The following is a 23,235-nucleotide window of genomic DNA, read 5'->3' on the forward strand; positions in this document are numbered from 1 at the left end:
CTCCTTGGAGTCTCAGCACTTGGCTTACATCCTTAAGGAATGCTTCAGGTACAGCTGCTAAGTTTGGGAAATGCAGAAAATACGAGCTCTGAGCTGGTCTAGAGTGACACCAAGTGAGGGCTCAGTGATATGGAGAAAAGCAGAGCCCAAAGACTAACAGTGAGCACTGCCAAAACAATTTATATTCCCTTTTGCTGCTCCTTGGGCAATTCAGGCAATCTGCCCTTTACTTTGAAAACATCAGTTCCTAATCCACTCCTTTTATTTAGGAGAGAATGGCTGAACATTCTTTTGGCCAAACAGGGCACATCTTTGAGATCCTTTTCCCTAAGGATGAGTCATAGAACCACAGAATCATAGAATGGATTGGGTTGGAAAAGACCTCCGAGATCATCAAGTCCAACCCTTGGTCCAACTCCACTCCCTTTACCAGATCATGGCACTCAGTGCCATGGCCAAGCTCAGTTGAAAAACCTCCAGGGATGGGGAATCCACCCCCTCTCTGGGCAGCCCATTCCAATGCCTGAGCACTCTCTCTGCAAAGAATTGCCTTCTGCTCTCCAACTTCCATTTCCCCTGGCAGAGCTTGAGCCCATCGTGCCCCCTTGTCCTATTGCTGAGTGCCTGGGAGAAGAGACCAACCCCCACCTGGCCAGAACTTCCCTTCAGGCAGTTCTAGACAGTGATGAGTCCTGGAGGACTGTGCTGCTTTGTTGTCTTGTGGTCAGCTGGAACAACCAGAGCCAGGTGCAAGATGAGAACATAAATATCCAAATCCATTCCCAGGGCTTTGATAACTCCTGCCTGTTTCCTTGGAGATGGCCATGGCAATGGTGGGTTGGTGCCAGGTGGCTCTGGCAGGTTCCAGCAAGCCATCACCTTCTGGCATGGCTAATGTCCCTTGTGTTCCTGAGTGTAGCACATTCCAGAAGTTATGCTGTTTCTCTTGGACTGTCTGGATGGGAATTCTTTTCAGGCTGCTGCCATGTGATGATTAAGTTCTGGAAAACCTTCAATCCATTAACAGAAGCTGATGTAAATAATGCATCAACTTATGAGGATAAAAGGAGGGTACAGCAGCTGGGGCCAGAGAATCCCTTTAAAAAGGATTCAGCATTTCTCAGCCATTCTTCTTATTGCTTCATAGCTGAGTCTGAAGCAGCTGATGAGCAGATAATGATGAGCCTCAGCCAGCCCAGGAGTTGCCACCCTCATCCTGGTCCTGGGGGAGACTGCACAGCCCCAGGAGCTGTTTCAGGGTGAGATGGGGGATCCCAAATCCATGGGCAGCTCCAGGGTGCTGCTGGCATGGAGGGGGTGTCTGTGCAGGCACTGAGTGGTCAGGGGAAAGCAGGGACCAGTCTCAGCTGCTGGGGGAAATCACAGTAATTCCTCTTTAGCCACAGTTCTGCAGAGCACAGATCTGAGCAGAGACTCTGCCCCTCGAGTGTGATGGTGAGATAACCGCGAGTGAATGAGAGGCCTCGGAGATGGAGCTTTGTGTCAACATGAAATACAGTTATCACCTACCCTGGCCTGAAAGACACTGAGTGAGGCTTTTATAAACTCAGCCACAGGCTTGGGGCTATTTATCAAACTCCTGTATGAAGGTTTTTGTCCTCTTTCATTTCTGACCACGGTTGGAACCAAATGACAAACAAATATTTCTAGGAAGTGTATTTTATGGGGAAATGTGCCCCTTTCCTTGACTGAGAGAGACACTTGGCTGGATAGAGTGGTGTAACCTCCAAAAAGATTTTACTTCTGGTGACTGAACTTCTGCGCTGATCACAGTATTTCCAGGGATGTTGTGAAAATGATGAAAAATAAAAATTAATACCTTTTGTATAATACCCCTTGAATAAAAAACTCTAAAAAAGAACAAAACAAACCTGCTCTAACAGAAAGCAACAAGGCAACTAATTTAAACTGGGTAGCTAAACTAAACTATAGAAACTAATGCACTGCCCCTGAGAGATTGCCAGGATTTTCTCTCCCTGCACTGATCAGTGAGCAGGAACAGGAGGGAGGACAACCCATTCCACTTCTTATTTCTCGGGTGGCTGAAGTGCAGATCCCTAAATCCAAAGAGAACTAGATACAAATAAGTCACATGGTCACCAAGAGAGCAACCCTGAGGCAGAAATTTAACATCAAGAACAACTGAGAATTCAAAGAAATATATCAGAAAAACTGATAAATATTATGAATTGAATACCAAAACCCCCCACCTTAATAATGAGAATGAATTTAGTAAAATTGTTATGAGGACATTAAAAAAACAAACACCTGTGATGATGCAGACAATGAGGAACTACTCACATAACCAGATTAAATCATCAGTATCCAAACAATGAACATTCTTCATTTAAAACATGACAGAGGTATTTTGTAACACAGTGGGAACCACTTACAATGTCCATTCTGCAGATGAGCCCTTCTTTTCTCCTCAGATTTCATTTTGGCCTTTATGTACCACTGGCATCTTTCAAGAAAAACAAGTGAGGTTTTAAATAAAACACTTGCCATGAATAAAATAAATGTACATTAAGTTTTATCTGCTCTTTTATGAAAGCCAGAATCTCTGCACTTGGAATAATATTGAGCTATGAATCTAAAGGGGAAATATGCACGAAGAACTACAAATAGATGAGATACAAACTAAAATAAGATCATGGCTGAATTCTTAGCATGAAAATTACTCCTTAAGTTTGATGCAATACTTTATTTTGAATTTAACTCTTCCAAAGAATTTTGATACTTCAATAAATTATCACTCCCCTGCATTCCTGTTTGCATACATAGGTTTGTGGTAATTAAACTTTGTCCTATTAAATTTAATATCCACTGGGTCAAAAAAGCTCACATTTTCTTTATAATAGAATAATAACAACTTCATGAAAAAAGACAATACTTTTTCACATCAGGATCACCTTTTTTTTTCCTTTTTTGCTGATGGCTCTGTGCAGTCTGAGCCAGGCACTGACATTACTTTGTCTAAGACAGCAAATTCCATACAGGATAAACCACATGAGGATTTAGCATATGCCTGTAGGACTGCTCTGAAATTGCAAAGCCTTGGCAAACAACCCAAAACTCTGGTGTTGGCTATTATTATTATTATTATTATTATTATTATTATTATTATTATTATTATTATTATTATTATTATTATTATTTAGAGGGAAATCTTTTAGTCTAAGGGTTGTGGAGGGCCTGAACCCAAGATAAGCTTGACAAAAAAAAAAAAGCCTGTCCTCTGTATGTACCTTACCAGTCTTCTAGAATTAAATAAACATTAATTAAAGGCAGCATAGCCATACTAATAATGGATATATAAGAAGTAGTTGGACACCCCCCCATTTCAGTGGTTTGTTTAAGCTGCTGAAAGGCAGAAGGAACACTCCAAAACTCCCTCACTGCTGCACAAGTGATGGACAACTGACAGGCAGAAACTTCTGGAGCTGTGATGGTTCTGTGCCCTCATGGGGGGAAATGCAGACCAGTGGATTCCCAGAGTGTGGGTGAACTTTGGCATTGGGCCCCAGTTGCTGTGACCACTAAGGGTGCCAGTGCCAGTTTTTGGTCTGTGGGGTGGCAAGAACACTAAATACAAGTCCTTACACTTCAAGTGGCTGCCCAAGGGAACAGTCAGACAAGACTTTAACCCTGTCCAAGCCCCAGGTTTGACTACAGAAGTCAGTGATTAATCACCAGCAGAGGATTCTCCTCATTCTCTGTTCATGTGGCTACAGAACCATCAGAGAGGAATCATTTGTGTAATGATGAGACTAAACCACACTCAGCTTTAACATCACATTTCCTGGAATCAAGCCAAGCCCCCTGTCCTGTGTCCCCAAGTCTCTGCTGCTTTCATTTTTTCTATCTCCACTGCCAGTGGTGCTCCCTGCTGGCTCCTGGGGGTGATCCCTCAGCCCAGAGCAGAGGCAGGTGTTGTCTGACCCACCCTCTCCCCTCTGAGTGGGCTCAGCAGAGCCCTGAGACTCCACAGCTCAGCAAGTGGTAATTCTGAACACTGGAGCAGAGCACATCTGGAGGGTACTAGTCTCATTTTTCATGCTGAAATTTGCCTCCAGCCCTAGAGCAAATTGAGTATTTATTAAAAATTTTCTTGCTCTGTCTTCTGTGGAACGTTCTCTTATCACTGCATTTAAGCAGCACTGCAAAATGAATTCATATCTTACATAATTGAAATGGTCCCATGGAGTGAGGCTTTGGAAAGCCAAGAGACTCTGATATCCTTAACACCATCAAACAGGAGGAATAAACAGAAAGAATCCCATTTTTTTCCATTCCTGAGTTTAGTGAGCTCTTTCTAAAGGAGGTGTTTGAGTTATGCTTCAGGACTTCACATAAGGATTCCACACAATCATTTTCTCTGAAAGTTTGTCTAAATAATTCCTCCCTCTTCTGAAAGACCCTACTGTTTGTCAGCTCCCAGGAATATTTACTTAGGTTCCAAGATCATCTAAGGTCACAATATGTTTCAAGGTTAACCAGAACATTGGTTTTATTATTTCAGGACAGAATCCTAGACAGAATCCCAGACTGTTCTGAGCTGGAAGGGACCCCCAAGGATCATCGAGTCCAACCCTTAAGTCAATGGCCCACACAGGGGATTGAACCCATGACCTTGGCATTATTACAGCCAAGTTTTAACCAAATGAGCTAAAATCTCATGTATTTAGCAGAAAGAACATTAATTCACATCGTGGCAGCTCCTGTAGTGCCATGTTTAGTTGTTGGGGTACTGCAAATAAACCTCTGGCCTCCACTGATAAAACTTCACTTCCTTTTTCAATGACAGGTAATGCTACACCAACAAACCAGAAATATAATTCCAGGGAAAAGGGAAATAAGGCACCCCGTGGGAATGTGAGCTCCAGCAAGGACTGATGCTCCTACCTATGCATGTCCTTTTTAGTGCAATTAGAATTTATAAATTCCCTTAAAACCTTCCCTGTGCAATTCTGCCTGGCATCTGCCCACTCAAACCAAAATGCTTTCTCACCCAATTTGCACCATGTCATTACTTGATCCCAATCAGCACCTGGATTGAAGAAATGTGGACAAAGAGCACTGCACTAAAAGCATTGTGAGCACAAGAAGTGACTAGTAATAAAAAATAATCCCTCCCATTGTCCAGACTGGTGAATTCCCTTTCCAGTGCAGCAACACAGATTTAACTGGGATATCTTCAATCTTAAAAAAATAAAAAAGTTCAAAAAGCAATAAAACAAGACCTTTAGAAAAATATTTTGTTTGCCAGTGATAACACAGGCAGTAGAATCATTCCAGCATTTTGGAGAATGGTTTTCCTTCATTCAATTTAATTTCATAATTCCTGCATTTTATCTTAATAGATGCATATAAAATATCTGCATAATTCTGTATAACTTTTCATACAAGTTTAATACAGGGAAAGTAATAAAACCAGTCCATTGAAGTGCATTTAGCAAGCTACACTGCCAGCCCCAAGACATCCAAAATCCTCAGGTTACACCCTCCAAAGCTTTGCAGTTTACAGTTATGACCCTTTGTAAACTATAATGCAGAGATATTTTTTAGCTTGCAGTGTCAGAGCCTCGAGGGTGCAGCAGGTACAATGTATTTTTAAATTCTCACTCTGCAGGCAAAAGGTCCAGAAACTGAGTTTTGAACTATCCAAAATTCTCCCCAAAATGGGTCTTCCTCACAAGAGAACTGGGACTATTCCCAGTGCTGGACAGAGAGGGGCACTCACCACGCTGTGTCTGACCCTTATTGCAGCACTGACAATGTGGTTTAAATTTCACTACTATGCCTAACTCTTGGTTCCAGCTGGCTCCAACCCTGCCTGGATGAGAAGCCCCGGCTGGAATTACCTCCCAGTGATGAGGAAGAACAGAGTGAGGATGACCAGGAGAGTGAATCCCCCCACGGCAGCAGTGGCGATGACGAGGATCTGGCCCTGCTCCGCAGCCATGTCAGAGGCTGAAAGAGAAGCAGAATAAAAAGGGAGGTTAAAGAGGCTCAGTGAGCCCCAGTTTTTGCAGAATGGGTGAGAACATTTCAGTGGCCACCGTGGTTTGTGACAGTTCCCTCAGGGCTTAGCAAGGGCATCAGATGGGATTGTGTCTGTGAGGTGAAAAACCACAACCCCTGTCCCAGCTTGGATGAAGGTTTTTAAAATGGCATTATCAGAAACTTGCAGTTTATTGAAGTCTGAATAGGACAGGATTTTGGACACAAAACTGTATCTTCTTTAGCTTTATTTATCTTCACCCTGCATCTCCTTCAGAACTTCTCCCCACCAACCTGTCCCAGGGAAGGCACCAGCAGTGCTGAGCATGTGAGAGATGCCAACCAGGGGTCAGGAGGAAGAAAAGCAGGAAAAGCACCTTTGATGTGGAGCTTCACACACTCTGCAGTTTAGTTTTACTGACACAAAGTGCACAGAGTTTGGGGGCTGACAACACCGTAGTCAAAAACAAAATAAAATTCATTTTCTTATGCCTCGTGTTTTTCTCTCTGCTTTTTGTAGGATGTTTAGGAGTTCAAAAAGGTCACCTGAAATTATCTGATCTCCAGACACTTGATCTTTTCAGACATTTGCTCTTTTCATTAATTTATTGTGTATAATATTACAGCTTTACATGGACAAAGCATCTCCTTACAGACTGGTTGGTCCTCACTGTCCAAGTACTCCATGAGCAGAAACAGAATTAGGCTCATTTTTTTCTCTGTCTCCTGCCTTGTGACTTCAAAGTTTTATTTGTTAAACCCAGTTACACTTGAACATTTTCACCACATGACATTTACCCAATTCTTACTTTCTATTTCCATGGGAAATAAAACTGTGTCTTGAAAGGAGAGTAAATAATTCTATTCAATGACCTCTGACAACAGTAGCAAAAACAGAGAAGAAAATAAATTCTACATTTGTCAGGGAAGCAACTTTGATTTTCTTAAACTTGCAAACTGTTCAATAAGCAAAATCTTTGGCTTTCTTTTGATGATTAAAGCTCAGGGAAATCACCCAGGCTGGTGCCTGGGGATCCCAGCAGGCTCCATTCTCTCACTTTGCAGCTGATGAAGCCCAACACAAAGCACACTTTGTTCCTAAACCCTCATAAAATGCTGTCTCTAAGAAAAACATTTGGCTTCTAAATGATATTTGTGTGTGGTTTAGAAACTACCAGTGTAAACAGGCTTTGTAATAGTAGTAAAGCCAATAAAAACAACAGCAGTCCATGTACAATTTTCAGCAAACCCCAACTTGTTAAATTCCTGCCATTAGGTTTGTGCTCATATAATTTTATGGGAGAGGCACAGGCAGGAAATTCCCAGGCATTGAGGATCTGTGGTCACAAACTCTCAGCAAACAAGTTAAATACTCACATCCTTCAATAAATGATGGAGCAAATACTCTGTGAATAGCTGGGCTTCAAACTGAGGGCTGGGGGTGCTGTGGGAGTGGATTCTGACTCTGTGCTTGGGATGATCCACCAGGACAGATTTAGCAGGAAAAACACAACCTACCAACCATCATGCCACATGAGTTAACAGTGCAAATAACACCAGGCTCTGCAAATGAAATGCTGAACAGCATTTCCACACCAGGGGGAGTGGGGCTAAATGCAGCAGAGATTGTTATTGGGGTTGAAGCTGTAAACAGACAAGTTTCAGAGGAGTTTTCTTGCCCATCTCAGCGATGGGAGGGATAGGATAAACTGCAGCAATCTGTTTTGCTTTTAATGGGAAAAAGATGGGTGAGAAAACAGTGCATCCAGCAGGAGAAAAGCAGAGCACAAGCTCAGATTAGCTGTGGTTTTCCTCAACAGACATTCACTGCCAAGGCCTTTCTTGGTGCAAATGTAGGGGCTGAGTCCGTGGCCCAAAGAACCTGCAACTACCAAGATGAAGCAAGTTGTGTGTCCTGGATCATCTCTGCTGGATGGAGATGCTCATTCCTGGAGTTCCAGCTACATCAGAATCCAATCTATCCACTTAATAAAATATATTTCCTATCAGGAACCAAAGTCACATAAATGAAGGGGAGAAATTCCAGACTGGCTTAAGCTCTTTCCACCTCTAAGCAATATGATTTTTAGCTGAGTCTGGACATACTTAAGTGATCACTGTGTTTCTCCTGTTTGTATTTTACTCTGTTGGCAGAGATGCCACAGTCCAATATATAAGGATTTTTTTTTCAAGTAGCCAAATCACTGTAAGTTTCAAGCCTGAAACTTCCACATGACCTTCATTTACTCGTCAGATCAAAATGTCAAATGACAGACGAGTATAATTGGAAAATGTGGATTCGTTAAAAGCTGACAGAGAGGCAGGTAAGGTAAAATGATGGGAACACTTATTTTTGCTTGAAGTGATCCTTCAGCCAAACCAATAAAGGCACAGTGAACACCACACACATAAACACGTGTGTGTGCACACACAACTCATCCCCCACAGGTAAGAGTTCCCTAAAACACTGTTTAGGCAGAGAGGAGACAGTAATAAGGGACACTCAATAATTTTTAGTTTTACAGCAATTTGCCATTCTGAATCAAATTCAATGTGCCTCTCAGCCTCTCTGATCTATTCTCATTTCTCCAGCTTTCTCTTAAGGTAAAGCTCAAGTTGTAAATACCAAGAGCTTTAGTTGCTTTTGTTGTGCATGTTCTTGAATCTCTTTTGTAATTTCCTGGTTTTTCTCCCTCATTTTTCCTGTGCATATTGGTCTATGACCCCATGTTTCCCCTCAGAACTATTCCTGATTATGCAAGACAGCAAAACTCAGTTTAAAAAACAATTAGGAAAGGTTGCAAAGCCAAGCAAGTTCCTGCAAACGTATTTCATCTCTTTGCGTGCTGCATTTAATCACAGCAGCACACAGCATTATTTTTTCTCCAGAATCTCATTTTTTAGACAACACAGCCAGCTAAAATCAATATTTTGTTGTCTCTACACTGTCCAGTGCCCAGTGTAATACCTGCCAGCTGTGCACCCCCCAAATCCATCTAGGCAGGATGATTGGTAACTGAGCTGACTCTCAGTCTGGCTGTGTGTTTCATTCTCTCTGCCTGGCTGCTGAATAAGTTCATTTTGACAGAAAACAGAGTTTTTTAAAAAATGAGTAGCATAAAACAAAGAAAAGGGAGAATTTGTGACTTATCCCAGCAGATGATTCAACAGTATCCTGTAATGTTTGGGTGTCCAAACCCTTCAAACACGTTGGACCTGCAGCTGATGGAATCAGTCAAAGGTGTGACTTCATTTATGTACCCAGGGGTTCATTATCCAGGTAAACTCCTCCCTCCCAACTCCTCATGCTCAGCTGGGGTTATAGACCTGAAATGCCATTTAAAGGGTATAATTGCACTGCTCCAGCTTCCTTGCTTGCCACTGTGCCCAGTTACCCCTCTGCACCCAGCCTGGGCTCAGTCCTACCCCCAGTCTGCTCTTCACAAAGAGGATGAAAGACAGAGAGAATCTCTCAGCTCTGCTCTTTCTTTCCTTTGAGCAAATTTCTCCACAGTGTTTTAGAAGTTTGTGTATTCGGTATCAAAGAGCTGGAAGGCCCAATGACAGCTCTCGCCTGCCTCTCAGCCACATCCTTTACTTATTTCAACTTGACATCTATCAGGCAGAGGACCTTCCAGCAGAGTTACAGATAAAATGTGACAAGCATGACAGCCAGACAGATAAGAGTGAGCAGCTGGAGGATGGATAAGTATGGACAGTGGGAACTAGGGCTCTAATAGCCAGCAACTGGCTGTCAGTGGCTTTACAAGGCATTGCAAACAACAGGTAAGGAAAATACAGAGTCCCATTAGGGGATTATTCACATTTTCTCAAGTGCTGCAGTTCCCGTGATGCAACAAACTGAAGGGCTCCAGTCAAAGGGGGAATGTGGGGATGGGAGAAGGGGATCTTAAAAAGGGCATTTAACAGGCAAAGACAGTTCCCTCACCAGCATGAGAAAGTAAAACTTTTTGCTGTATGTTCACTTGAAGAGTTTTCTTTCAAGTGTGTCCATTTCCTGAGCAGGGGCCGAAGGGAGAACCTGTTTGAGACCTGAATGAGGACACATCCTCCTGTTTAGGAAATGCAGAGGAAAAGTGAGGTCTCTGGGGCTTCGGGACACATCCAGCAGAGCAACCAGATGGGCCAAAATCAAATGTAGCAAAAACTGGCTGGAAATATAAAACACAGTCAGGAAATAGTTTAATATTTCTCCCAGGCACTCAGCAATAGGACAAGGGGGCACGATGGGCTCAAGCTCTGCCAGGGGAAATTGAAGTTGGAGAGCAGAAAAAACTTCTTTGCAGAGAGAGTGCTCAGGCATTGGAATGGGCTGCCCAGAGAGGGGGTGGATTCCCCATCCCTGGAGGTTTTTCAGCTGAGCTTGGCCGTGGCACTGAGTGCCATGATCTGGTAAAGGGACTGGAGTTGGACCAAGGGTTGGACTTGATGATCTCGGAGGGCTTTTCCAAACCAATTCATTCTATGATTCTGTGATTGAGACACTCTTTGACATCCAGTGTTAATATTGAACAGTAGGACTAAGCAGACATGGGGAGAGACCCAACAGGAAAGTTTCTAAATGTGAGATATGTGCTATCTGATTAATTTGTTCCAGCAACAAATTCAATTTACTACTGTCAAAACATCAAGCATTCTAAAAGAAAAAAAAGACTATTTTGCACTGGTAATTCAGTGTATTTCTAAAAATACACAGGGATGGCCCCTCTGCTGTGGCAGGAATCACAGCATGTGATGCTTCAAGCAGCACTGGATTTCTGCTGGAAACAATGATTCAGGAGCCTTCTCGTGATCTTTGGAGTTCTGAAAAATATGAAGCCCAAATCCAAAATAGCATGATTTGAACCTCAAAAGTTAAATGTACATTTTTTGGATGTGGGAAGGAAGGGAATAATGTGAGAATCTGGTACATGAGTGCCACCATCTGTGCTTAGGGTAAAGAAATTAAAGTCATTTATTCATCAAGATCAGGGTTCCAGGCCAATGATTTTTCAGTCTTCAACTTTATAAAATAACTAATCAGGTATTCTATTAACATTTCTGAAATGTTTATTTTTTGTTGTCAATATGACTTATTTAAAGTCTACATTGCTTTTGGATTAAATATCATATTAAATATTCTCACCCTGCTCAGCCCAAGCACTGTGATAGTCCACACTGCAGAAATGCTGTTTGTCCCTCAGGCCCCTTGGAAGAACCCAACCATTTCACTTTCAGATTATTTTCTCCTAATGATGGAAAGGCTGACATGGAAAACACCCTCAGTTTTAGAACAAGAGAGCTGCAGCATGAAAACACTGCCCTGCCAAACAGCTGTAAATTGGTCAGTATTTTACACATTCCTCCAGGCACGAGGGCCTCTGAGGTAACACAGCAAAAACCACCTCTCTAGAAAAAAATATGCTTTGAATCATTAATTTACAAAAAAATCCAACAAAACCAACCAACCAAAAAAAATCTTCCATAAAGAGCTTTATAGAAGAGAAGAAGAAAAAAAAGAAAGGCTTCCAGTTACAGATTAAAACATATTTGCTCTAGGACAAACGGGGTTTTATTCTCAGAATACATTTTCCTCTCTTTCAGGAAGGACCAGAGGGGTTTTTGTGGCGACTCGGATAGTTGGTACTTCTGATAGATAAAAACAGGAGGTGCAAGTGAGGTTATGGCTCAACTCAGAGCCACAGCAGTGGGACCTGAGTGTAGGAACCCTGCCAAGCACGGGATGCTTCAGGACATTTGGCACACACTGATGAACGGCTCATTTTTTATTACCAGTCTATCACTTTTAAGAAAAATCCTCCTTTTGGATTCCCTGCTTTCCCCCACTACCTATTAACAAGTTATGTCAATATTCAAACAAGGTAAATGGAATAAACTTAGAGATTTACCTACAACTGGTCTTGGAAGTTTCCCTTCTATAACCTGTACAATTGGCAGAGAGCTGAAGGATGTCACAAGCTGATGCCAATGGAGAATGATTTTTATCAAACTCATGACTGGAAGTATTTTTTTTTTAAATTTTGATGAGATTGTTGGTTGACAAATTTTCTGTTGACAACATAGACTTTTTAAAACATTCTGTTCTTCCCAGTCTTTTCATGAAAATGTTAGCTTTAAATTAATTAAAATCTGGCTAACTGAAAGTTCACAAAAACTAATTGCAAAAGGTACTTGTTTCCAATTTTCACCAAGTAACTTGTTCCTAATTGGTAGGGATGGAGGGAACTGCCATCTACTATTGATTGACTATTATTTGAAGAATAATTGAGAAGAATGTACATTAAAAAAAAAAAGTTTTCAGGTGAGCAGTGTCAAGATAGTAAATGAGGAGAGATTCCTACACAGCTTGACAGGACTGGCTTGTGAGCCAGGTGTGTGCCAGCAAGGGCAAGTCAACATTTCTGTGTATTGATAACTAAGCAGCCTCAACACAACTCCCCCAGATCTGTCCCAAACAACACAGGGCAGTATCTTGGAGTACAACAGCACTGACAAAAATGCTGCTGTTCTGTTTATTCAGCTGTGTAAGACAATTCAGGCAGCAAGTCCTTAGGTCTGTAAGTAAAAAAAACTGAATTACTGGGAGGTGAGCTGTGCTAGGTCTGTTTGTGGCATTGGAAACAGATTTATTTCTCCAGTTTAATTCAGGATCAGGTTCAGCTCTGGTGTTATACTTTGAAAAGGATGTTACCATTAAGCTCCCCATGCAGCCCAAGAGCCACACTATTAGTGAACTGAGAGAGAGATGGGGCTTGGGTGGAGTGAATGGAGTTTCTACCAGCAGTACCAAGGACAGAAATCCCAGAATCCCAGACTGTTCTGAGTTGGAAGGGACCCATAAGGACCATCGAGTCCAACTCTTAAGTCAATGGCGCACAGAGGGGATTGAACCCATGACCTTGGCATTATTACAGCCAAGTTTTAACCAACTGAGCTAACTGGAACCACAGTCTTCCTGCTGTAGATGGGCAAGTGGCATTTTCGCCAACACAACTGGACTCACAGAGGTTTAAATACTATTTATTTTTTATATGGATCATGTCCCTGGGTGCCCAATGCCAGGTATTTATTGCATCAGAGAATGCAGACAAGATCTACTGAAATTCTTGAAAGCACCCAAGTCCTGTTCAAACCAATTGGCTTAAGTGTGCTGAAAATTTTAAGAAGTCCAATTAGCCATTAAGCACTTGGAAATGTATCCCTGAGTGATTTTAGAAAGGGAAGTTAAGAAGCAATGAAAGTGGAAACACAAATCCCTGGGTGCTCTTGGAAACACTCACATAGTTTTGAGTCTGTACGTTGGCTTAAGCAACTTGAATTCCAGAATACTAATGAAAAACGTGGTATACATAATTGGTTAATTAAAGTAATTTAATTAATGAGTGTTTTAGTGTGGTATCTAGTGTTGTATCTATCTCAAACACACATAAGTACCTTGTTTTATGTTTCTTTCATATGGAGGGCAATACATGACTTAAATATAAAACTGTCCAGAGCATGAAGATCACACAGTGAAGCCTTTTTGCATATTCCGACGGAGTATTTAAGCTTTCTACTTCTTACTGGCAAATTCAGTAGGTTTACTGGTTGATGGAAATGCATATAAAAGTTTTCTTTTTTTTATTTGTAGAGTCTGGGAGCACTACCAAATGCAGAGGGAAGAGTCCCCCCATGTTCTGGGAGCTTGCAGGAAGCTGTGGATTTACCTGAAGCCCGACTAAGGGTATTTCTACATGCCAAAAGCAAGGCCTTCTATAAAGAAAGAAAGGATCATGGACCCCTAGAATATCTCAGGTTGGAAAGGACCCATAAGGAAATTCTATAGAAGAGAACATCCCTTCAGCCACAGCACTGGGCTAAAACATCTGGTTTTGTTATAAATCCAAAGCCTGAGGCTTAGTTGTTTATTATCACACAGCAGTGGTCACTTTGAGGTAAACAAATGGTGTGGGTTCAGCCATTCAAACTTCCAGTGTCTCACTGTTTAAGAATCAGATGCTGCTTCTATTTTATGTATTTTTTTTTGTACTTCCCTTCAGTGAAACTTACTTTCATCTCCAGTTTCAAATTCAAACTTCTGGCTATAGCCGCTGTATCCTGCTGCCGTCCTGACTCTGATATGAAATATGTACTTGGTGGCTGGCTTGAGACCTGTGATGATAACACTTGCAGCCTTGGACCTTGTGGAGGAATAGCTGAGCTGCTCATGCTCCTGAGGGACAAAAGAGGGAAGAAATGATAGCAAGTTGAGTTGAACAGACTTTGCAAAAATGATATAACAGAACTGAAGCTCCACATTCTTCTCATGAATGTCAATGTGTTTACAAAAGGAGGTGCAGGTATGGATTTCTGTGCTTTGTTTCTGTGCTATGGATTTCTGTGCTCTGATTCTGTGCTGTGTCATAATGCATGATATGGCCTTGCCTTTCAGATTTCCAGTTCTTTGTCTTTAATCTTGCACACTGACACATCTTTGTCAGTTGGGTTAGTAATTACACCATCATCAAACCAGTATGGAATCAGTACAAGGCTACACTCACAGAAAAATAACAGCTAGAATGGTAACTAATTATTTCTGCCCAGTGGACAAACTGGGGGGCAGCAAATTCTGGGAAGCTGTAAAGGAAAGATGTGGGAGGGTTCCAAGACCTGCTCCTCACTTCTACCCACAGGTAGTGCCAAAATGCCGGCGCTATCCAGGGGTAGACCAGTGGGTAAAAGGAAATAAAAATTAACTTTTCCTTTAAAGTCTGTGCAGGTCTAGCACAGCTCAGCTCCTTCACTGCTGCTGAACTAGGTTTCTCTTTGCAGGTAACTGTGATGTAGCTGTACATGAAATTCACTTTCAAACTCTCTCCAGAGTTCCCTGTCCCTCTCCTGGCAGCTGATGCTGGGCAGCTGCTGAGAATTCCCGAGATCCCTGGGATTAGGGTGTGCAGAGATCCTTTGGAATTCCCACTGCAGAGCAGCTGCTGCAGCCCAGAGCCCAGCACATGGACTGCACTGAAAACTGAGAGCTGTTTGGCTGACAGGGCACTGGCAGTGCTTTTACACGAGGGGATGACTTAGAGGGAGAATGTTTATTCCCTGTCATTGGTTCCTGTCACTTGATAAATCAGGAATCTGTAATATTTGATGAGGTGCCTTAAGGCTGGCTTTACCTCAACAGAGCAGGATTTGTCTCCAGACTGACAAATGAGCAGGAATGTCCTTGGCATATGCTCAACAATCCAGGTGTGACACCCACAGGGCACCATACACATTTATTACACCATGCAGTGATACTGGAGCATGTGTGAGTTATTCAAAGGGAGCTTCCAACCTGGTGGGAAGGAAACAATCTCCTTCACAGAAGGGATTAACCAGGAGAAGAACAGGTCCCAGTCAGATTCTGCTGCACTCTTAATCCCTTCTGAGCAACATACACACACGTACTTTTTATATAAAACACACAGTTTGATATCAAACAGGCTGAGTTAATGGCACAAAGTCACAGTAGCACAAGGCAGCAGGTGTATCACTATTCCCTACAGGCCCACAAGGAGATGGCTGAGAAAACCAGATGGAAAAACCAACACACAAAAACAACCTCATGATTCTGTCAAGGGAAGGAGCAGAAGGAAGGCAACAGTGACCAATATATAAAATAACTGCATTTGGTGCTTGCTTCAAGCAGTGGAAACAATTTGAGAAACTACACTGAGAGCAAGTGTTGGTTTGTTCTGCAGTCTATTACCAAATTTTGAAGTCCTGAGAAGCATGTATTTAAATTGAAGTAGCAAGATCAACTGTACATGGAATCTTATGGATAGATACCATAACTAATATACTAACCACTTCATTAAGCATCAGATTTTCCCCAGTTATGTGAAATGTTAGAACTTCACTTTAAACAAGTTTGTGGATTTAAGACATACATTTTTTTAGCATTTCAGAAAATATCTATTGTCTTCTGATAGAAAGCCTGCTTGTTAGAGTAATAGATTTTAATTTTCTTTTTTTGTGATCAAGTTTACTTCAACTTGAAAAAATATTGCATATATGAGGCAAAATTGAATGTGACACAAACCTGGAGAACACAAGGCTTGGGTTTATTCAGCACTGCAGCTGCTGCCCACAGTGTGTACACTCCTGCCCAAAGAGACTAAGGCTTTAACACAAGTTATCAACCAACACAGGCCAAGAATTAGACCAAAAAAATGGCCTGTCATGGCCCATAGATGGGCAAAGAGTTTACACTCTGGAAATTTGTATTTAGACTCTGTGACCTGTAAGCTCTGGAAGAGACCAGTGGCTTAGGGATTTCACTGCACAACAGAATAGTTGCATTTCCCCCCTCCCCGGCTACCTCACTGCTTGAAATCCAGTCCTAAGCCCTTAACAATGAACTGTTTATGCTGACCTGCTGGAGAGATTGCAGAAAAACTTTTGTGGAACTGTAAAAAGACAGATGGTCCTTCAGAAGAGGATGGAAATTCTGTCAACAAATGGGTGGAGAGTCCCCAAGGGCAAATCTGTAGAACAAAGCCAGTGGCAGCAAAGAACTGGGAACGACTTCTGAAAAGAAGATTTTGAGCTCTGTTATGTGTTACTCCAGGCTAATTACTGTTTGTGTACAACGTTTGGGTGCAGGGGCTCCAGAATAAGGGTGTGGACAGAAAGGTATCAAACACAATTAATTTTTTTGTAGTTAGTCAAAGACAATGAGTGTGACAAGCGAGTGATGGTAACATTTAATCAACAAAATAATGCACAAGAATTTCAGCTTTTTTGGACTGGATTCAGCTTTTTGGGACTGGATTCATACATAAGGCAATTCTCCAAAGGGTGGATGCTTTGCCATTATTCCATTCTCTTGACAATGACAAGATCTGCAGCCTATCTGGAAAGCCAGAGCACAAACCCCACTCACTGCACCTTATTTTCCATCCAAAGGAAGCTTTGGGTCTGAGTGCCAGAAGGAGTCTGACCTGAACAGAGGATCAGGATCAGTGCAAAATGTCAAGGACTAAATTTATTCTGTATTTCTTGATAACTACAGAGGACTGTTACAAAATCTGCCAAATAAAGCAAGAGTTTCACTGATCTGGCTGCATTTCCCTTGACACAAAGAGTAAGAGAACTATTGATCACTATGTACAGCCCAGTGTCCATATAAAAGAGAATCACAGAATCCCAGACTGTTCCGAGTTGGAAGGGACTCACAAGGATCATCGAGTCCAACTCTTGACAATGGCCCATACAGGGGGTACCAGAAAAGCTCTGACCTTTTAATATCAGAGCAGCATCTGTGATCTCAAGATTGCAGAGGACTCACAAAAAGCAGTTCTGAGAACACAGGGGCTGAGGGGTTAAACTGAAGTTGAAGTTAAATATAATATACTCATAGAACTCCTAGGAAGAATCTGATAGGGGAAAACTCATAAGACTGTTCTATAGACTACTGCAAACTTATCTTGGTGAAAATCTGCAATTAAAACATAAAGATGATCCAAATGCAAGTGATGCCAGTGTTATTTCACAGTGTAATACTGAGCCTGTGACCAGCTATCCAAGGAAACCAGAACTGCATTATGAACTTTGAAAATGCTATCTCTATTTCTAAGGAAATTGTATTTTTCTTATTGTTTGGGTGATTCTTCTTGCCAATGGCTTCAGTTTTGATTATAAGAGGCTGTTCACAAATCAGTTTGGGCAGTGCATGAACAGGAAGAGCTTTCAGAAAGGGACTCTTTCTGCACCACCTCTGTGTATCTAGATCTGTATCTATCCCAGTTTTTCACTTGGCTTTATAGTCATTTTTTCCTCTCTCAGGAAACAGAGTGACTGAATGGAAGGTAGAATGGTCTGAGAGTACACAACCTGATTTAATGGAGCAGCAGTACCAGAGGAGAAAAGCCAATGGGAAGCTTTGTGCTTGTGCAAAGCACCAGAGCAGCTGGATCTGTCCCACCAACACAGGCTGGGATGAAACATTTCCACTGTGCCACCTCAGCAGAGTAAATGATGTTCTTCACTCACTGAAAGCAGCTACTTTATTAATGAATGTCATGTTACTTCACTATCCAGGTGTTCTATTGTGATGATTATCACCATTTTCCTAATGTACTGAAAAGAAAGAGGTTATCCTCTGATAACACTTGCAAACAAATGGATCTATTTTCACACCCTCCAGGAATGTGAACATGTTGCTCTCTAACCTTTCCCCCACCTTACTGTGGGAAACAGCACAGAAATAAAGACTTTCTGCACAGATAGAAGTAAAATATTGATAAAGACTAATCAAACTGTGATGACCTTTTATCAGTTTAGACTTATATTTCAATCAAAGAGTTTACACTCTGATGTTGTGAGAGGAAGGATACATAAATAAAGTCTTAAGTGCAAAAAAAATTAATAGAAATAAAAGCTGAAATGCAGAATTTTGCTTATAGTGCTTAAATAACCCTTAATGTAAAGCACTGATAGAAATCCAGGTACTCTCAGGCATATAAGATTAGTCATAATTAATATTTGGGTGGGATAGAGAAACACGGCTCTAATCAAAAGACATTCAACTTGCTATCAACTGATGGCAAATACATTTTCTAGTTTATATCTATTGTCCTCCAACATGAAAATAATCCTGCTGGGCCTTTTCAGAGCACTGTTATTTCAAAGAAAGAAATACTAACAGAGGTTCAATCTATCCAGCACAGGGCCCAGCTCTCCATCCTGCACTACAGCACAATGGCAAAGCTGAGTAAGCACCACACTAAAGTAAGATTTGGAGTGTCAGGATTCACACACTATAAATGTTTAAATAAAAGCACAATAATAAAAAAGAATTTTTTATGAGACTGTGTGGTCACATCTTCCCTCTTTCCCAGATGCAGCAGTTTGAAGAATATCCACAATGGGACCCACAGAGGAAGCACCATTATTTTAAAGGGATAACCACAATTCTGAAGGCAGCAGTTTTTATTAATCATTGTGAAATGAAATCTCCAAATTCTTCCTTAGTTTTCCTAAGGAATCAGCTATGATGGCACTCCACAGCCACTTGAACTTTAATGCTGTGATACATACTAGAATAAGACAGCAGTTATTTACTAGGTAGGGCATATATGTGATTAATCAGCTCAAAAAAAAAATCTATTCAAGAAAAACAACATCTAAGTGTGGAGTTTGTACTTACTGTCTATGATCTCCAACACAAACAGAGCCCCCTCAGCTGTAATTTATGGATATTGCCTCTGATTTGTACAGCCTGTAGTCCTGTCACAGCGAATTTCTCCCAAATTATTCTCCAAAGCCCTTTTCTTTCTTTGCAATATTTGCATAATCCCCTTCCTGACTATCTGCTGCCTCCAGTCAGGGCTTGTTCCTCACCTTACACAGGTTGTGGTAGATGAGGACTAATTACACTGAAATCAATCACATTAACTACACCTGTGAAACTCAAAGTCCTTCTTTATATTTACTAATTTTGTGCTTGATTTTTCTCTTAGAAGAGTATTTTGACTTACAGTATCTCAATTAACAGGAATGCCCAGTGATGAGATTTGACAAGTACTGGAGAAAAGAATCACAGGTTCAAAAACATGGTTCTAACATTAATTACTGTCTGATTACAATCTGATCAGCAGAATGAGGTAAATTCTTACTGTAATACAGAGTGGTAAGAAAAATTACAAGAACAGAAATAATATAAAAGGTAACAGCTGTATTCTTAAAATAAACCCTACAAACCTTCTACTTTTGGTTTCCAGCTAAGCAATGAATTTAAATTTAGAAAGGTGAGTTCAAAGATCTGAGGATCAGTCTGAACTAAGTTGAGAACTGTCAAAAAAGAGTAGGGCCATAGAGAAAATTGTCAATGGCTCCAATATTTGCTTCAGAGAAGAAACTTGCAGCACTTAAAGGTATCAGCCACTTCAGGCTGCAATTTCCTCCCTTCCCTTCCTGACCTCACTTTGTGATCAATCTGAGCTGCACCAGTTTGGGAAGCTGAAATTCCAAAGTGTGCTTTACCTGTTTGGCCATTCAATATTTGGTATTTTGATTGCCTGTCAGTCAGCTCATCACTCTCCCCCTACACAAAGTGGAGCTGTCAACAAGAAAAGGGGAAGAACAGACAACCAATCATCGAGGAAATACAGAGGGGTCAAAGCCCAGACAAAGTTCATTTTAATTGGGTGATACACGTGGAAAGGCAGAAATGGGTTGATGGGAGGTGAGCCATGAAAAGCAGAGTGAAATGAGGAGAGCTGAGGATGGGGAGACTCCAAAGCAGTGCTGGAAGTGCTGCCAGCACGGGGAGGGGAGGGCCGAGCAAGAGCTGTGGTTAAACTGGGAGCTGAGTGGGACTGCCTGGTGTGAAGGCACCAGACAGGACTCACTGCAGGGGCAAAGAGATTAAACTGAGAGGCATAAAACCAGCTCTGTGCCTCCAGTTGGTGATGGAACAGGGAGCATTTACTTATTACATTCAGCAGGGAATAAAGGGAGCTGGCAAACGTGGCTTCAGCTGTCTGATAAGCACAGATATTACATTGCATTTTTCTCTCAGTTATGAGCTACTCTGACAACATTTGTTTGCTAATTACAAATAGTTACCAGTGTGAACCTCTGCACCAGGATCTCCAGGAGTCCCTCTAACTCGAGCATATATGCCACCTCTCCAGATGCCTCAAAGATTATTCTTATTTTTTCTCTCTGTTTAATTTTCCACTTGGAAAGGAGCAGGAAGCTACTGCAGGCATTTGTTGATGGTAAAGATCAGCTCAAGCAGCATTCAGGAGTTCTGCTGTCACCTCTGGACAGTAAAGCAGAGTTTCCTCTGAGACACCCAACACAAAGGTTTGCTTCATAATGACAGAATAAACCAGAGCACCACAGCAAACAGGAGCAGTGCTGGAAATGGGAAGACTGGAAGCCTTCAGTGACTTCCCCTGCTGTGTCCACACAGCCAGGGAGCTGATTCCCAAGGCATTCATTTGGGATGAGATTCATAATTCAGATTCCTGAGAGGGGTCCTGGTGCCACTGCAGGCTGGACACTCAGCACAGGCAGGACAATTCCTTCTCCCCATGCCCACCCTTAACTCTGCCCCAGAGTCCAGCAGATTAGTGGGTTTCTAAATTAACTAAATTTGCTTCATTATGTTTTACAGCTCATGGACTTTTCTTTCATGGATTTACTTAATTATTCTTTGAACCAATTTTCCTCGTGGCTCCCAAAAACATCCCCAGGCAACAAGTTTAATTACAAATTGTGTTTAAAAATACTGCGGAGATTTTTTTTAATCTGCTTCCTGATTATTTTATTGAACACACTCTGGTTTCTTGTCTGTAAGAAATAGTGAATAATCATGAATATTGGTGATATGTTCAGTCAATTTCTGTGTATACCTTTTTTAATGTAAAGGAGTGGAATTTGAATGAAAGAGCAACCATTCAGTTCTTTGGAAGACTTTGGAAGGGATGGGGACTTGCTACAGAGCTCTGTTTGACAAAAATAAAACTGAACACCTCCCCAACCCTCCAAAAAAAAAACCCGAAAAATCAAACCCTAACAAACAACCCCCACAAAAAACAAGCAAAAAAACCCAACAAAAGAAGCCCAACATATTTTCCAAGTTGTGGGAATCAAGTGATTCCACCACCCCCACAAATGCCAGGATTTTGACTGGGATTCCTGTTCAGTGCTGGAGCTTTCACCAGGTTTGCAACACCTGCTGGAAAATTTTCACTGCTGGGTGTGATGTTTGGAGCTTTCCAAACACCTTTGTGAAAACCACCCACTGGAAACTTGCCTTTCCAACCCCTTTCTAAACTGTTTCAGCCTTTTGGGATGTTAGGACAGGTAGAATGACTAGGCTGGTTTTAAGGTGGGTTTAAGATTAGTTTGAACATTCTACATGAATACTTTTTAATATTAGAGGAGCAGACTAATGTAGAATTTTCTTTTTTTCATTTCCTACAGAATATTTCCTGCCTGGCAAAGACAGAAAAGATTCTTATTGATGCAGAAGAGCTTTAAACAAGGCACACTCAAAGCCAAACTATGTGTAGTTGTTTACTTGGTTCACAGATACACATAAGAGAGATATTAACTGTGCTCCAGTGGTATTAATAAAACCACCCCTTTTATTTGTCTACTCCCCTGGATTGAGTTGATTCAGACTGCAATTCTGATCCTGGAATAAATGACTGAAGCCATCAGGATTCATTTCAGACTACATGAATGTTAAGTGATAACAAATCTTTCATATGTATATACATTTACTGTGTATACAGTTCTTTGGCACAAATACTTTCCTTTTTAAAGAAAACACTTCCCTTTTCAAAGAAAATCAGGATTTAAAAGTATGGCACAATGTTGGCAATATTAATATAGATTTCAGCCATCCAACAAAACTCAATTTTTGAGGAAGTAGTTTGGCTCTAAACCCCAGTCTGACAGTAACTAATGTTTGAGTTTAATCACTCCAACACAAATAATAAATCAGAGGCAAGAGGGAACCTGCTGGTCTCTATGCAGAATTGCACAGTGGTTTTCATTATGCAACCCTCTTCAGAAAGAAATATACAGGAACTACTGAAAAGACACTGAAATATCCCATTTCCTCTGTGTTTGTGAGCAGGTTCTTGCACCCTTCTGTGTCCCAGTGCAGGCAGACAGCAAACATCTGTCTTGGAATGTTCACTCCAAAGGGCTGAATTCACCTCTGGTGTTACAACGGTATTGCACAACTTGACATGACATCAGCAACAAATACAGCACGTTATTGAAATTTATGTTTTCTTCCAACACCTCAGGGAGCTAATGGAATGTAAAGCAAAAAAAAACAACAATTTTTTTTCCAATTAGTTTACCATGCACTTCAAGGGCAAAGTAAACAATCTAATGAGTAAATTAAAAAGCTGATTTTACACTTTGAAAACTGACAAAGCAAGTTGCCTTCACTTTATTTTTTTTTTTGGAAGTGTTCATATTTAATGTGGCAGAAACATTATTTTTGGAGGTGGTAAAAACAAAACAATAAAAAGCCTGAAAAAATTCACAGATTAGTGGCAATATCTTTATCCAAAGAGCTCCCTCAGCCTTGAAAAAACAGCCACTGTGGATATGCAAGAAAAGCAGAGAGTTTGTGCAAGGTCATTGCAAATAGAAGATGCACCAACCAGGGGAGGTTCCACAAAAATG

General features: G+C 41.3%; 1 protein-coding gene across 4 annotated transcripts in view; it reads right to left on the minus strand.

The window, feature by feature from the left end:
• Positions 1-23,235, minus strand: part of EPHA6 (EPH receptor A6) — a 410,680-nt gene that overhangs the window by 100,169 nt on the left and 287,276 nt on the right. For 2 of the 4 annotated variants that reach the window (XM_071564161.1, XM_071564178.1), the window contains 3 exons: positions 14,095-14,257; positions 5,886-5,994; positions 2,415-2,485 (listed from right to left, as the gene is read on the minus strand). In XM_071564161.1, the coding sequence (XP_071420262.1) occupies positions 2,415-2,485; positions 5,886-5,994; positions 14,095-14,257 (343 nt within the window). The remainder of the gene's footprint in view (positions 1-2,414; positions 2,486-5,885; positions 5,995-14,094; positions 14,258-23,235) is intronic. The other 2 variants (XR_011698562.1, XM_071564170.1) reach the window with 1 other exon arrangement.

This window comes from Pithys albifrons, chromosome 1 (assembly GCF_047495875.1).
Source record: "Pithys albifrons albifrons isolate INPA30051 chromosome 1, PitAlb_v1, whole genome shotgun sequence".
NCBI classification, from domain to species: Eukaryota; Metazoa; Chordata; class Aves; order Passeriformes; family Thamnophilidae; genus Pithys; species Pithys albifrons.